Source organism: Schistocerca nitens, chromosome 3 (genome assembly GCF_023898315.1).
Source record: "Schistocerca nitens isolate TAMUIC-IGC-003100 chromosome 3, iqSchNite1.1, whole genome shotgun sequence".
In the NCBI taxonomy this organism is placed as follows: domain Eukaryota; kingdom Metazoa; phylum Arthropoda; class Insecta; order Orthoptera; family Acrididae; genus Schistocerca; species Schistocerca nitens.
The window spans coordinates 70,610,031-70,627,173 of record NC_064616.1 but is presented as its reverse complement, the minus strand read 5'-3'; the positions used below and the strand labels follow the sequence as shown (position 1 = coordinate 70,627,173).

At 40.6% G+C, this 17,143-nt stretch overlaps 1 protein-coding gene across 5 annotated transcripts in view; it reads left to right on the top strand.

Annotated features, from left to right (window-relative positions):
• The window catches only part of LOC126248031 (tetratricopeptide repeat protein 39B-like), a 332,375-nt gene that overhangs the window by 211,227 nt on the left and 104,005 nt on the right, over positions 1 to 17,143 (top strand). For 4 of the 5 annotated variants that reach the window (XM_049948636.1, XM_049948634.1, XM_049948637.1 and 1 more), the window contains exon 4: positions 8,255 to 8,359. In XM_049948636.1, coding sequence (XP_049804593.1) covers positions 8,255 to 8,359 — 105 coding nt within the window. Of the gene's footprint in view, positions 1 to 2,542; positions 2,983 to 8,254; positions 8,360 to 17,143 lie in introns of those variants that run through there. The other variant, XM_049948633.1, reaches the window with a different exon arrangement.

The following is a 17,143-nucleotide window of genomic DNA, read 5'->3' as shown; positions in this document are numbered from 1 at the left end:
CGCACCAATGTTTGCTGAACGGTTGGTGAGGAGACACTGTTGGCAGTACCTTGTTCATCTGGGCAATACGTTGTTCAACAGTTGCATGTATACTCATCCATAGACATCTCTGCAACTGTGATTCAACCCTATGACCAGTGTAGCACCATTTTGCTACGCATGGTATACTTTAACTGCAGCAGCACAGTTTACAAACTTTGCAGTCGCCCAAAAGCCAGTGATCATAACCTTTTGAGCATCAGATAAATTGCTTTATTTCCACATTATGACAATGACTGCACTGTTTTCCACATTACTTCTTCTCCCCCCCCCCCCCCCCCCCACCTCCTCACTCCACAAAATTGTACCGTCCAGTGGCAGTGCTGCCACTTGCCAACTGTGAGTGGTTATTGCACATTGACATCGAACATAGGTGGTGGTTCCATTAATGTGACTGGACCACGTCCTTGACAATGATACATGTTCAAAGATTCCAACATTATGCTCTAGTCTTGGTGTCCTTGTGAGGAAATTTCTTGTGACTACCAGAACAACAGTCTACTCACTGTATCTTTACAAATTAATTATATTTTTTGTGACACATCAAAACAAAGCAACAAAGTGCTCTGATATGCATGCCTATAATACAAGAAATAAAGACTGCTACTACAGACAAAGAACAAAATTAAAAACAACAGACCATAGTCCATGCATTAGTGGTCAAATATGGTACAACAGATTACCGAGCTCTATAAGGTGCCACAAAGGGAACTTATTCAAAGTGAAACTGAAATATTTCTTGGTTGACAAGTGTTTATATTCTTTAAGTGAATATTAATATTAAACTAAAAAACAAAGATGATGTGACTTACCGAACGAAAGTGCTGAGTGTATACCCGTCCTTTTTTCCCCCTAAGGTAAGTCTTTCCGCTCCCGGGATTGGAATGACTCCTTACCCTCTCCCTTAAAAGCCACATCCTCTCGTCTTTCCCTCTCCTTCCCTCTTTCCTGATGAGGCAACAGTTTGTTGCGAAAGCTTGAATTTTGTGTGTGTGTTTGTGTTTGTTTGTGTGTCTATCGACCTGCCAGCACTTTCGTTCGGTAAGTCACATCATCTTTGTTTTTAGATATATTTTTCCCACGTGGAATGTTTCCCTCTATAGAGGGAAACATTCCACGTGGGAAAAATATATCTAAAAACAAAGATGATGTGACTTACCGATCGAAAGTGCTGGCATATATATATATATATATATATATATATATATATATATATATATATATATATATATATATATATATATAGTTGTGTAAAATCTGAATATTTGTAATAGGTACGATGTAACACCCAATGTTGTGCCTTATTAGGTACAATGGTACATTTGTATCATGTATATGTAATCACATATGTATATATGACTGTACTAAACTTGTAAAAAAATGCTATGACGTTTGCAAAAGACACCAGTTGGTGTCTCCATGCAAAAAAAAAAAAAAAAAAAAAAATACAATAAATAAATAAATAAATAAATTAGATTTGAAGAAGAAACATCCAGAAAGTACTACAGGAGCATTGTCAGCAAATGTGAAAATTCTGTCAGAATCTACAAACTTATAGATCCCTACAGCAATGCCCCATTGAAACATATTCAGTTCTTTACATTGTCATAGTCTGATATAAAATACATGTACAATGATAGTGTATAACATTTGTCGTCATATACCCAAGATATGCATAACGACATGTACATATTTGATGGGATGTCTGGACACTTTTGGTCGAATAGTATATTTTTAGGTCACCTAGATCTGTTTTAATAAAGTACATACTTCTAATATTAAGTATAAAATATTGTGTTATGATTTACAAAGATACTTCAGAAACTACATAATTTGACAGCATTGCATCTCTGAGTGGAATGTAGCCAACTAACTATTGCTGTAAATGTTGGAATGTCTGCAAATGCTGCAAAAGAATGTCACCATTATGGATGTGTGATTGAGAAAGAGAATATATAATACTGCAAAATTGATTTGTAAGTGGATTCAAACAAGATACTGCCTATTTTGATTGTCAAAATCTGTGAATTTAGAAATACAAAATAATTCTGTAATTATGTTTATGTGCAAGCAGAAACTTCTTGTGCATTTCAGTGCTTGTTAATGAACTGTAATGTACAAACCAGGTGAATAAAATATATTGGTCTGCTATCAGTTTTAGAGTGGAATAACCTAGTTAACTTTAAAAGTTGTTACATAATCTTATCTCAGTTGTTATCACCAAGCCAAACTGCGTATGAACGTTTTAGATTCGTGTACATACCTTAGGAGAAAATAATCTAATCTAATCTAATCTAATCTTAATACTCCCATTGATATTTTTACCAATGCTGTGCCATTTTTTTCCGAGCTGTTTTAGCACATGTTTAGCGATTTTTCTGTTATTGATACCATATTGTGGTTTGTAGTTATCTGCATTCAGTCAGGGAAATTTACCTCAACTTAGTGTGTGTTGTATTTATAATGTGGCTAATTGATCTTCGGTGATCATGGATTAATTTACTGGTTTTTACAATATTAGTTTGCTGTTCAGTTGTTTCAGTAACACTGCTACATATTTTATTTTACATCACATTAACGAATCTGTTAGCAGATGTTGCAGTATTGATACAGGCTGTGTTTTTGGTGATATTAGAACATCAAGCAACATCACTACATCAGCTTTAAATGTGTTGGTAATCAGTATCAACAATACTGCAGTCCAGAACACTTTAAATTTTCCAAAATTCAGAAGTGAAGCACATCTTACTTATATTATATACTATTTTGTTTTGATATCTTGTTTAAACTGAGCTGTTTAGGAATTGTAAAGATCATAAGTGTTGAGACTGTTAGTTAATTAGGTCTGCAGCTGTCTCGGAGAAAAATGGAAATGGCACTGGAGACAACAATACACAAGATATATTCCATACTGCCTACATTTGAGAAATCAAATGCATCAAGGTAAGTATTTATTTTTATTTGAGCAAAATGATACAAAATAACAACAGGTATCGTGTTGTTGAAACAAGAAGCTGATTCTTGGGACTAGCAGTCAGCTTGGGAGCTTTGTTAATTGTAATTGTACCTCTCAATCTAAGTAATAATTACCCAGTCTAGAGACTCGATGAAATTGCCAGTGCTGCAACTCAGTCTGCATGATTCCAAGTGTGGTGGTAAAATGAACTGTTTTTAACTACATACTATGAGTGTCTCAGTATATTCTAACCAGGCACGCAACTTCAATTATCTTAATGTTGATTCGCCATTGAAAAGTAAAGTTAATAATATTGTTACATACATGGATTCTGTAGTAAGCATAAAATTCTTTTTAGTGCTACAAATAGTTTAACTGCTTGCTATGTACCAGCAACAAGTAGGATGGAGGATATGTTGACTCCTTTGAGATATCAGCCAATGAAACATTAAATAAAAACTAAAAAGATGATGTGGCATCAATGTGTTGTGTGTATTTAGGTGTCTACTGTTTCCCTTGTAACTCAGAAATGTAATATGAGTGTGGTTTTAAAAGACAAGCATTTCTTTTCTCCAGCAGATTTCACTATAAACATGTTAATGACATCAGAGGCATTGCTAGATAGATTATTGGGATCTGAAAGAGGGCATTGTAAAATATGTTCGTTAATACAAAGCAGAGTCATGTCACATGTAATTGTGAAGTTCAGTCAATGGTGCATTCAAACTGTTATTCCATGAATTCAAACATCAAAATTATAGACAGAAAAAATAACTTGGCAGTAAAATAATTTAGTAACAGAAGTTTTTCTTGCCTACTTCTGTTCATAGATCACAAAACTTGCATAAAACAGAGATGAACTTTTGCAAACTACAGTCTCTTTCAAAAAGGAAACTAGGGTTTTAAAGCTTTTCTATGTTACCCCAAAAGTGTGCAATGTAACTATCATTCGAAAATGGCGCACATCCAGTTTGTGGGAGAGTTTTTTTTTTTTTCCCTTACCTTGAGCAGAATGTCTAGAACAGTATGTCTAGAGCAGTTGATAAAACAGATGCTTCCATTCAGTTTCTCAAGTTAAATATGTCATCTGGTGGTAGTAGTCAAATACCCTCAACAAACACTAAACGAAAGAAACAACATGGTATCAGATTGGGTGAATGTGGAAGTCATGACAAACCAACCCTGTCATTCATTCTCCAGAGACCAATCCAGTTGTGGGCAATGTGCAGTGTTCTGCTGGTGTGAAAGTATTCTGCCTTATTGCCAAATTAAATTCTCTGATCGATCTTATAATTGAGAAAACAACAATAGCCTTAGCTGTAGCATATCAGCATAAACAAGTCTGATCAGATACTTCAACAGACCGTAAGTTTATCCTTCATATAGGGTATAGAAACAATGAATTTTGAAGAGTCACTATTGCACACAGTATTTTGTTGTGGATTTTATGACCTCAGATCTTTCATCTTCCATCTTTATAAAACACTGATTCATCACTGAATATGACGAAATTTCCTCTGTGCACCAACATTTTGTTTTTGTTCTTGTGCAAGTCCGGGACTGTGGGCTTTGGAGCAACTCTAAATGATACCAACGTCACTAGCATTTCCTTGAAACTTAGTACCGATAAATCGTTGACACTGTTAATTGACAGTTATCTGTTTAAACAGATATATTATTAGTATATACAAAAGACACCTACATGTTCAATGTTCAGTTCAGACACTCTTGGTTACCCCCATACTCTTTGTTTTACGAAGACAGTGATTGCTTTGTGTTCAAATGTGTGTGAAATCTTATGGGACTGAACTGCTAAGGTCATCAGTCCCTAAGTGATTGCTTTCAAAGTGACATCATCACTCAGGTGATCACAATCAAACTCAATAAGGAACACACAGTGAAATTTAAGTACAGATGCATACTTTATGAACTGAAAAACTTGGAAACCTTTCGTTTTGGGAATTCCTATCTTTTCCTTTGGCATTTTCTAATGTTCAATTGAGGAAACCATTTACGAGCATACACACAACTAAACTGGTGTCTTACACAATTTAAACCCCAATATTCCATCCGAATCTCCAAAATGAAAGTGGTGCATTGGACTCAGGCATTTCAAATCCCTGACTTGCCATCAGATTTAAGTTGCACTTGGTTTCCCTAAATCACCTACAGCTAATGGTGGGATGTTTCCTTTAAAAAAGACATGATCAATTCATTTTTGTGTCTGTATGCCCATCCTTTTGGCAGGTCTTTGGGATGATGGCTGTTTACTATTGTGAGAAAATAAAGCACCTACAGCTGTGCTTATAATTTTATTTTATTTTGTTAGAACCAGTTTCGGCACTTCAATGCACCATCTTTAGGTTGTAATTGATGCGGAACGGGTTGATACAAACTATATATATATATATATATATATATATATATATATATATATATATATATATGATTCACAATGGTCACTGTGTCCCCAGTAAGCCATGTCTGCATTTAGTTAACATGATAAGATTATATATATATATAGCATTACTTGCCAACATAAGTGGATGTGCAGATAACCTGAAAACTTACGTGTCAGCACTCCATCAATTCCTGTCGATGGTTGAAGTGCTGACACACAATTTTTCAGATTATCAGCATATCCAGTTATGCTGGCAACTGATGCAATACATATAGGGATCGTATCAGCCCATTTTGCATCAATTACAATCTGAAGATGGCGCATTGAAGCACCGAAACTGGTTCCAAGAAAGCAAAACAAAATAAAATAAAATAAAGTAAAAACATGAGTAGGCTGTAGGTGTTTTATTTTCTCGCAATTCATTCTCGATCCATCTCTAATCCAAGTTTGTACTCTGTCTCTAGTGATCCTGTAATCAGGGGTATGTTAAACTTTGATATCTCCTTCCTTCCATCCTTTTTGAAGTATATGGTATATTAAGTAAATGTAAGCCATATACATATTTAATAAAGATTAAAACAAGAAATAATGTATGCTGATAAAGACATGCCATGCATTATTTCAGGGTGGTTATAATTAAACTTTCATTACTTGAGAGGAACCCCATGAAAAATGAGTGATCATAGGAAAATGAAAATTTGTGGGAACATTTGTAAGGAAGTGCGGAAGAGAAATAATGACTAAATCATTCAAAGGAACATATTTTAGTTTACACATGAGAGGGTAATACTTGTTAACTGCACACCATGCTTACATTCCAGGTTACAAAAATTGCTCAGTGTAAGAACCATCTGCGTCCATGACAACCTGGACCTGCACCAGAGATACTATTTCATGATTGTTCATGGGACTTTTTGAATGATGAACCATGGAATTTTCAGCTGTTGTGACACAACTCATCCACTGCTTGAGGATCACACAATGCATCCAGCATTCTCAGTCGTGCCAACATTAGCTTCAACAATTTATGGTGCAATTGGCTGTCAGTCTCTCCAAGGAGAATTCCCAAATCACTTGTTAATTGGAACATCTGAGTCATGTTCTTCAAACCTGGTGCAGAAAGAAATTCTCTCTGTGTTCCTTTAATGTGTCAATCCTTGCAAAGAGCGATGGCACTATTGCTGTTGTTCCGATAAAACAGCTTTACAAGTAAAGCCCTGCGCACGTTGCCCAGACTTATGTTGACTGACTGTGACTGTAATTCACACTGCTGCCCGTGTTTCAAACCTATGTCACCATACTGATACCAGTGCCTAATGGAAAGTCATGATATTAACACCACTAAAAATGCAAGTCCTGCAGTGCACAGTCTGACATCATTCCTATAACGTTTGGTACCCATACGACAATTCGTAGCCACTTTATTGCAATTTTGACTGCTAAAAGATATCTTATGTGCATCTCATTGATATAAATGAATATCAGATAGAGTTGTATGTTGGCTGAAATGGAAGCATCATCTTTCCAGAGAAAGAAAAAGGTATTCAGGCAGCAGCCTGATGGTGGTCCTCTGGATGTGGAAGGTGTAGGTCATATGGTGTTATGTAAGAGCTCTACAGGGATGCTGCTGTTGACTGGCGTTGTGCTGTGATCATGAGGTACTTGAAAAATCCATTGTCCATTCTGCACTATTATTGGACTATGAATGGAATTATGTAACAGGTAGCTCCTTGATCTTCCCATGTGGAAAGTAATTAAAATTTCTGGAATGTGTTGTTAAGGCCTATTAACTGTAACAATGAAATCTGGCTGCTCCTGAATAGCAAACATCCTTGCCAACTTCTAGACCATGAGGAGAATACATACGGAATTTGATAAAGCGTCACTTCTAATCGGCATACGGAGCCCTGGCATTGTCTAGTAAAGAACTTGTTGACCCTTTCATACAGTGATTGAGGTCTTGGTCAGAGGGCAGTGCTTCCTGGTATTGCAGTGGCAGACCATCAGTTTATCATTAGTGTCTGTGTGTCCAAAAGCAAGACACTAAAAGAAGTTTTTTCATACTCAACATGCCCTAGCAGCCCTTTGTTACATCCTGGTGTAGTTGCACCTTCAGTGGATGCGCCACAATAGCTTGGACACTCTCGACACCTGCATTGGGGGTTCTAGCAGACTTTTATTATGCCTTTACATTTCTCTGTGATACCTATATTGGCTACAAGTTTTTTATGTTTTAAGTAATAGTTTAGAATGACAGACATTTCTGATGATCATATCATTTAAAACCAGTCATAAAATTAAAAGAAAATTTCAGTCAAAGACACTTTTATAAGTTTTAAACTATAGCTGTGATAGCTTTGTTCAAAGAATTTGTATAAGCTGGTCTGAATTTTATTCTTAAAGCCTTTATTTTTTGACACAACAGAGTGGAGTCTCATTATCACAAACTGGTTCGTTATTAGGATATATTTTACACTCTTTGTAACTGGGCATACATTTTTGTGCTATTGCTTAACATCTTACAGCAAGATTTGTTGACAGGGGACCAAATGGCTTTTGAGTTACTGGGCAATATTCAATTGAAAAAAGATTCCTTATTTTAGAGTTATAGCTGTATGACTAAATAACTATTTATCTGGACTCATCTGTAAAATTAAAGCAGTCACAAAGAGATTGAGCAATAGTCAAATGTTGCATGAAAATTGCCTTCAGACTGTAGCTCTAGGTATTGCCACTGTTATTTTGACATATATCACAAAGTTATTGAATTTTCTAGCATACAATGATAAGCAATAAGTTATAGCATAGTACTGAAACGAAATTACAATTCAGCGCCTCATGTTTCATTTTTGTTCTAGGTCCAGTAGCATGGACTTGGAGTCTGCCCTAAATGAAGCTAGAATAGCTGTAAATTATTTTTTCAATAACAAGTTTGATGAGGCACGAAGAACTCTGGAACCTTGGTATGTTGTGCAGTGTCTTTATCAAGGGATAACCACATGTTAAGAAACGTGTAAATAAATAACAGAAAACAGTGCAATGTTATCATGCTTAACAATTGATTAAACAAATTCATAATATTTGTAAAGTTTTTTTTTTTTTTTTTTTTTTTCAGTTTGCTGTCCTGAAATAATTTCTTTGGGCTAGACAATGTAGATATTATGACACCTTATAGATGGCATTGGCAAAAACTGATATAAGAATGGCACATAATAGATAAAATGTTAACCCTGCCAAAAAAATTAATTTTTAAATGTAAATAATAATAGGCAGTGAGAGAACATCTACAAATTGGTCTTAGCAAATTATTATAGTGTTACCAAAGGTGATTTTATCTAATTCCAAAATGTTGTTCACACACATTTGAAGGACACATTAAAACTGACAGCACCCATGTGGGTCAAAAGATAGTGATATTTGCTCTCTCAATATAAACGCAACTTTTAATATCACTGTCAAAAAGTACAGGGGTAATTGATTGCTGTATTGGGAGGAAAAAAAAAAAAAAAAAAAAAAAAAAACCACACACACACACACACACACACACACACACACACACACACACACATTGGTGGTTGAAATCACAGCAGCCAGCCTTCAAATCCTGTTCAATGCTGACAGAAATAAAACACAATGTCATTTTGTCAGTTCACATTGGTGACATCCTGAAGAGGAAATGTACTTGATATATTATGCAAAAATTGTCCTGCTGGTATTCTTGACCTTTCTGGAGAAAACTAAAAATATTTCTGCAAATAATAAATGCAATTCACTTACAGGTGATTAATGTATAGTTTTCTTTGTATGGGTGATCACAGCATAATTGTTCACTTCATTGCTAGGCCACAGGAAAAATCTCTATGTGGATAATTCTCAGAAAACTAGTGGTAGAAAATCTGCTGTGATCAGAGCATTGCTGCTGTATCCCAGCCCATTTCTCTACAAAAAAAAGTAGAACTTACCAGTTAATAGCCGGCCGCTGTGGCTGAGCTGTTCTAGGCACTTCAGTCCGGAACCACGCAGCTGCTACGGTCACAGGTTCGAATCCTGTCTCGGGCATAGATGTGTGTGATGTCGTTAGGTTAGTTAGGTTTAAGTAGTTGTAAGTCTAGGGGACTGATGACCTCAGATGTTAAGTCCAATAGTGCTTAGAGCCATTTTGAACCAGTTAATATTGTTTTCCTGCTTCAACCCACCAGATGTCAACCTTCACTAATTGTTTCCCCATCCACTCTGTCGTCAACCTCTCTCTTACTACACCTCCACTTCCTTCTCCTCTTATGTATTGCTAACTTTGCCTACCTTCTCAGACAGTTTCTCTAGCCACCCTTCTGTCTCTACTGTTAAACCATGTTTTTTTGCCTCCCTCATTCCTTTCATGTCTTGTTTTGATGGTTTCTCTTGCTCATTGTTTATTATACTTGTCATGCAACTTCACATTTTCATTATTGTTGTATCACTTTTAATTCATAACTTTGTTACTACATCAAGTACTAGACTGCACAAATTTACTCAGCTCACTGCCTGCTCAGTATTATCTGTCAATATTATAATCTTTTGTCATTTTTCTTTACTTCCTTTTTTTTATTTGAATATCTTTTTTATTTGACCTGCTGCTGTTTTTATTTGACCTGCTGCTGCTGCTGCTGCTGCCACCACTGCAATGGAGTCCCCTCTCTTCTGTAGGAACATACTTTTGTACAAGGTCTTAAGACTAATTTTTAATCTTATCGTGTTAACTAAATGCAGACATGGCTTACTGGGGACACAGTGACCATTGTGAATAATATTCAGATAAAATAGTCACAATCAATTTGATTTTGTAACTGGTTTTGCCCATCAGACACAATCATCATTAGGTTATCATTTCAGTAGTGGCAACGAGTTACAGGATGGGGTTGAAAATATAAGTTCCACAGTCAGGCACAAAGTGACACATGTTGGATCCAATGTACCCCAGTTTGTGTGCATTGGATCATACACATGCCACTTTGTTTCATTGTGGTGACCAATGGTACTTTAAACCCTTTAAAGCAGGCTGTTCCAGTGTGATACCATCAAGGAAGGGCACCCACCTGACACCACTCAGCACTGCCACAGGCAGGTAGAGGTAGCATAGGCTACCTGCCAGACTGTCATGTTGCACAAATTCTGTGCACATGCAGGCCTCTCGGCCATCCCTGCTGACGTGCACTTGGCCAGTGGAGTACAATCACCTCGGTTACGGCCTTGCTGCAAGATGTCCGTGCGTCAGCTGTTTGTCCACCCCCTTGTCTTCCACCTGCCCACCTTTGTCTGTGGCAGGTACTCTAGGTGGAACAGCCTGCCCTATACTGTTGCCACTAGAGCAACAGTAATCTGATGATGATTGTATATAATGGGTAAAACTGATTTTATAATCAAACTGTGTAACTCGTGCCTTTTTAATCCTAAAATTATTGTTTCATTGTATTCACATTAATTTTCTGTTCTTTCTGCTTAGCATCCAGATATTGTTAACAGGGCTGTAATAGAAATTACAAGTCCTTTCCCCATGTCTGTGAGCGGCATTTCCTGTTTCTATCCATATGAGAATGTGATTATGGCTCACATACTTGCTTGTATCTTTGTGTGTAATGTCATAGGCCATGACTTAGTCTTCCATTCTTTGCATCTCTTCTTCTTCTTCTTCTTTTTTTTTTAAGCATATACAGGATGAGTTAACAGTATATACTGTGGAGGATGATAGTACTGGTGATTCTGAACAAAAAACTTCGTATCAACATATGCCCTGTTCTGAATGATTTTCCAAGGCATAACATTCTTAATGTACAGTCTTAGACATAAAAACTGACTGCTGGCCGGCACAGAGACTAAGTCCGAATCATTCTCTTAAGGTGGCCAATAAAACCGACTGCCACTGCCAATGCTGTCCGCCCATCTGCACAATCTGGCAACACGGTAAGTGGGGAGGTGTAAGGAGGAAGTGTTCGCTACTTCCGAGATGTTGCCGTGTTGTTTGAGCCCGTGGTCTAGGGGCAATGCTCGTGCATTCTAAACTTAAGAGTCGCGTGTTCGCATCCGAGTGTGGTTTTTTTTTTTAACCACATTTCGGCCCTCGTCTAAAGTCCGATAGAATGTCTAACATAATTCGTGCTTTACATTCTACGCACCAGAAATAATAAAAACTTCCAGAAAGAATTCCGCAGGACAGCTCGTGGCTGCATCATGATCAGAACAGCTTACACTCGAGCGTTTCCTCGTGGTGCACCGGCTACCGGGCACTGGCCAGACGCCACCCACCGCCTGAAATCTGGTGCCGCCCAGGTGAACACAGCGCGATGCTGTCAGTGTGTGTATCAGCTGTCATTTTCGAATTTGAACTTCTAATTATCATCTCACAGTTAAAGATTGGAGATCACATACTTTAAAATCATGAACTATGGTTAAGTGTGTTAAAATTGGCTCGCAAGTGAAGAAAAGTGTAACATCTGCAACACAATATTTGCTTTTGGTATAATAGAGGGGTAAATGCAGAGGTGACAGATCGCAAAATATGAATGTGTATAGCGCGAGTACTTTTGGGAAAAATACGGCAAGAAAGGATATTCTTGTTTTAACAAAGATAGTTCTGTCATGAATGATTTTCCACATTAAGGAAGTCTCGACTACTGATATAAGTGGTGGATTACCATTTAACTATCATGCGACATTTGCATTCAACACGCAACTTTCAGAAGTCAGGGGTAGGAGTACCGCACACTCTAATTCGAAACAACAAAAATCAACAGAGTGATTATTATTGCTCATTGAGCATTCCTATGCAATACTGTTGCTGGTGCCGAGTTATGATGCCTTTATTGTTAATTTCCTAACAAGAAATGAAAGGCTGAGTCCTACAAAAAGACGTAAATGCGAGCAAAGAGTAGTGTGAACATAATATTTTCCATCTGATAGCTGCAATATTTTTCATTAAGAATTCTTCACCAGGAATGTGTCCCTCACATCTGGAAATTTAATTCCAACAACTTAGACACTGTTTGGTCGCAGCGCAAGAAAATTAACTGACAAAACTTCATCACGTGTGCTACTGCATGATAACGCACTCTGTTGATTTGAGAAACAAAACTATCCAGGAGATTGATAGGGAAGTCATCTCTCAGGCATTTGTTCCTCTGAACGCATACTCATAAAATTTTACCTTTCCTGCTCCTGATCGATCAATCACCAAGGCAATTCATTTCTACACGAAAATGCTCTTCAAATTACACTGGTTTAATGACATCGTTTGACCCTGTAGGTTTCTACAGGCGTAGAATTTGTAAATTAAAAATGGCTCTGAGCACTATGGGACTCAACATTTGAAGTCATCAGTCCCCTAGAACTTATAACTACTTAAACCTAACCAACATAAGGACACCACAAACATCCATGCCGGAGGCAGGATTCGAACCTGCGACCATAGTGGTTGCTCAGTTCCAGACAGAAGTGCCTGGAACAGCTCGGCCACACCGGCCGGCATTTGTAAACTACTTTTAGCATTGTCAGATTGTTTTAGATATTGTGAAAGAATACACTGTAGCTGATTAATTTCTTTCTAATAATTACTATTGTATTCAATAAACTAATGGAAGATGCAATTAAAATATTCACTGTACTGATACAAATTAAATTCAATTTACTATAGAAGCATTACAACTGCAATCTAGCATAATAAAGCACTAAGTGTCTGTAAGATGATTGTGCCTATTTTAACACGAATTAGTAGGATATTACCGCCCCCAGGGGCTCAGCATTCATTTGCTGGGTACGGGCTTGGCGACCCCGGGGTTCCTGAGCTGGGGACTGGTAAGCGCCGCCAGTCCCCTGTCACCGTAAGCTCTGAGCATCCTTCAGCGACCACCGTGCGGCGCGGCGGTGGAACGTTGTGTGTCTCAGGGAATGGGGATCTTGGCTTGACCGCCCGGATCGCGAGGATGGAATAAACCTCTATAAAAAAACCCTCAATCTCAAGGTGTGCTGCGCGCCGATGAGATGCATGGCTGTTGAGGTGGAACAGTCGTTAGCGGGCAACCTCTGGGGAACCTGCCGCACCTCAGTTGTATAAGGCTTACCTAGGCACGCGGGGCTCTGTCTAGGTGGACTTGTAGTTCCCTAGCTGCTCGTGGGATCGAGATGGAACCCTCGAAGTTTTCTTCTCCTCCTCCCAGCGGAAAGGGTGGGCCGCTGGTAGGTTCTAACACCCAATCTAACAAGAGGGCTCGTGTAGCCAGTCCTCCTGATTTCGGTACTAGTAACAGAACGCATGCTGCTTCCCAGAATGTGTTTCTCATAATTAAAAGAAAAGATGGGAGTTTTGAAAAAGTTTCGCCATTTTATATACAGAAGGGCTTAGAGGGTATTGCTGGCACGTTAAAGTCTGTAAAGCGCTTGCGCAATGGCACCTTGCTGGTTGAAACATCTAGCTTCCAGCAAGTCCAGAACCTTCAGAAGGCACAATTTCTTGGGGAGTTTGCGATTGAGACTGAATTTCACAACACCTTGAACTACAGCAAGGGTGTTGTGACTTGCCGAGATCTCGTTGATATTCCCCTCGACGAACTGAAGGCTGAATGGTCGCGGGAAGGAATTGTCGACGTGCAACACGTTATGAAACGGGTGGATGGTGCTCTCCTGAAATCTGACTCGTTCATCCTTACGTTTAACAGCACCAAATTGCCCGAGCATGTGAAGGCAGGTTTCCTCCGTCTCAGTGTACGGCCTTATTACCCCAACCCCATGCGGTGTTTTAAATGCTAACGCTTTGGACACACTACTCTCGGCTGTAAAGGCGAAGCCACTTGCGGGAACTGTGGTACAGCCGCCCATGAGGGAGTTGGTTGCTCCTCTCCTCCCAAGTGTGTCAACTGCTCTGGGGATCACCCTGTGTGGAGTAGGGAATGTAGAGTTTTCCTTGAGGAACGGAAGATCCAGGAACTTAAAACCACCAAACGCATCCCGTACGGTGAGGCAAAGAAAATTTACAAGTCCCTGCAGCCGCCCACGTTCGCTGCTTCCTTTTCTTCCGTTCTGAAACAGCCAGTCTTGAAAACTGATGCCGCTACACAAACGGAGGTTGCTACTGTCAGCACTAGCACCTGCGTTTGTCAATGTACGTGTGCTGCTGCTGTTCCTGTGAAGCCTGCTGCTCCTCCCCGGCCTTCTGACCAGGCTGTGGTAGCTGACGTCATGGAACTTCCTGCCCCTTCCCAGGTCCAGTCTTGTGCAATGCCCAGCGCTGCTACACCCCCTACTGCTTCTGAGGTTTTGGCTCCACTGCCACCTCAGGCCAGAAAATCGAAGCCCAAACCAAAGGTGAAGACTCGACCGCTAAAGGAGACTGAAGTTCTACAGTCTGCTGATGATGATATCATTCTTTCTGACGTCTCTCTCGACTCCTCTTCAGAGGCGATGGAGGTTGATGTCAGACTGGGGCAATCATCTCGCCCCAAAACTGAGCCTCCACCTGTTGTGGGCTCTCCTCCCCGACAGAAAATGAGAATGAAGGTACTCCCACCCTGATCAATGGCTCCCATTATACAGTGGAACATGAATGGATTCCGGGCACATGTGGAGGAACTGCACCTCCTAGCACGGCAACGCCCCCTGTGCTTGTGTTTACAGGAAACACATCTAAAACCATCTGATGCTCCTGTACTCAGGGGCTATACGATGTATCGCAAAGATGACCTGACTGGAGACAGAGCCAAAGGCGGAGTCGCCGTGTTTGTCAATAATGACCACCACTCCTCTGCTCTCCCCCTGGATACTGACCTGCAAGCAGTTGCAGTTGAAATTCATTCCCGTCGAAGGCTTACTGTTTGCTCCCTTTATTTACCCCCTCTGGCTGCAATGACCTTAGACGCTCTCACAGATCTTATCGACCAACTCCCCCGCCCCTTTCTCCTCCTGGGAGACTTCAATGCCCATCATGTGCTGTGGGGCTCCACTTCTCTTTGCACTCGAGGTCGAATTTTGGAGAGCCTCCTAACCTCTCAAGTGTTGTGCATCCTCAACACAGGTACTCCAACTCATTTCTCTACCGCTACTGGGTCATTGTCAGCCATTGACCTCTCTTTCTGCTCTCCCGCCCTCACCGACTCTGTTCACTGGGAGGTCATTGACGACCTTCATTCCAGCGATCACTTCCCCATCCGCATTCATCTCCTGGATGTTGTATTGCTGGAGCAGAGGCCGCCATCGTGGATGATTGGCAGGGCTAACTGGCCTCTGTTCACTCGATTGGCTGTCTTTGAACGCCACAACAGCGTACAGGAATGGGTGGATCACATCACACTTGTGATCCATCATGCTGCTGACCTGTCCATACCACAGTCTTCTGGCCCTCCTCAGCGGCGCCTTGTGCCTTGGTGGATGGAAGAGTGCCGTTCAGCCATCCGGGACAGGCGTGCGGCTCTTCGCCGATTTAAACGCCGCCCAACAGCAGTCAATCTTACCGCCTTTCGCATCGCGAGAGCCAGGGCACGCCGTGTCATTAAAGAGAGCAAGAAAAGGTCATGGCAGGAGTTCCTGGACTCCATAAACCGTTCCACTTGTTCCACAAAAGTATGGGAAGCCATCCGGAGGATTTCCGGTAAACCCAGCCGTCTACCAATAGCTGCAGTCCTGAACCAGGGATGCCTCCAAACAACACCCAGAGCCATTGCTCAGACGCTGGCAGAGCGTTTTGCACAAAGTACTGCCACTGCAACCCAGGATCCAGCATTTCGTCGCTACCGTGCGACTGTCGAACGAGCGAAGTTGGACTTTCGGTCGAACAGTTCTGAGGCCTACAACTCCCCTTTCTCCATGTGGGAACTTGAATCGGCACTTACTGCGACTTCTGACACTGCACCAGGTTACGACCGCATCCGGTACTCCATGCTTCGCCATCTGCCAGCGGTGTCAAAGGAAATCCTCCTCGAATGTTTTAATCTCATATGGCAGACAGGAGTGTTCCCCACCTCGTGGAGGGAGGCAATCCTCATCCCTCTCCTCAAACCAGGAAAGGACCGCACATGTCCCAGTAGTTATCGTAGTATCGCCTTGACAAGCTGTGTCGGAAAGACCCTGGAACGGATGGTTAACCGTCGTCTGGTCTGGCTGCTAGAGACCAGACAGCTCCTTAGCCCCTTTCAGTGTGGATTCCGAAAATTTCGGTCCACAGTCGACAACCTGACCCTCCTCGAGGCGGCTATTCAGCAGGCTTTCCTCCGTCAGCATCACTGTATCGGTATCTTCTTCGATATCAGTAAGGCATATGATACTACTTGGAGACACTGTATTCTTGCACAACTGCATCAATGGGGCTTTCGTGGCCGCCTCCCCATTTTCATTCGGTCTTTCCTGTCTCAGCGGTTTTTTCGGACCCGCGTTGGTAACGCACTCTCTGACCGCTTTGAGCAAGAGAACGGTGTCCCCCAGGGCAGTGTTTTAAGCGTTACTCTCTTTGCCATAGCAATCAACAGTATAACGTCTACAGTGAGGAGTCCAGTACGGTGCTCCTTGTTTGTGGACGACTTTGCTGTTTTCTGTTCCTCCTCTAGTGTTGCATCCGCGAGCCGTCAATTGCAACTAACAGTGCGGCGGTTAGAGGAGTGGGCTGCAAAGACGGGTTTTCGGTTTTCTGCCGATAAGTGTGTTTGTGTTCACTTTAATCGTTCTCGTCGTCTTTTTACGTTGCCTGCCTTGCATATGGGGGATACTGTCCTACATTTTGGAGACACAGT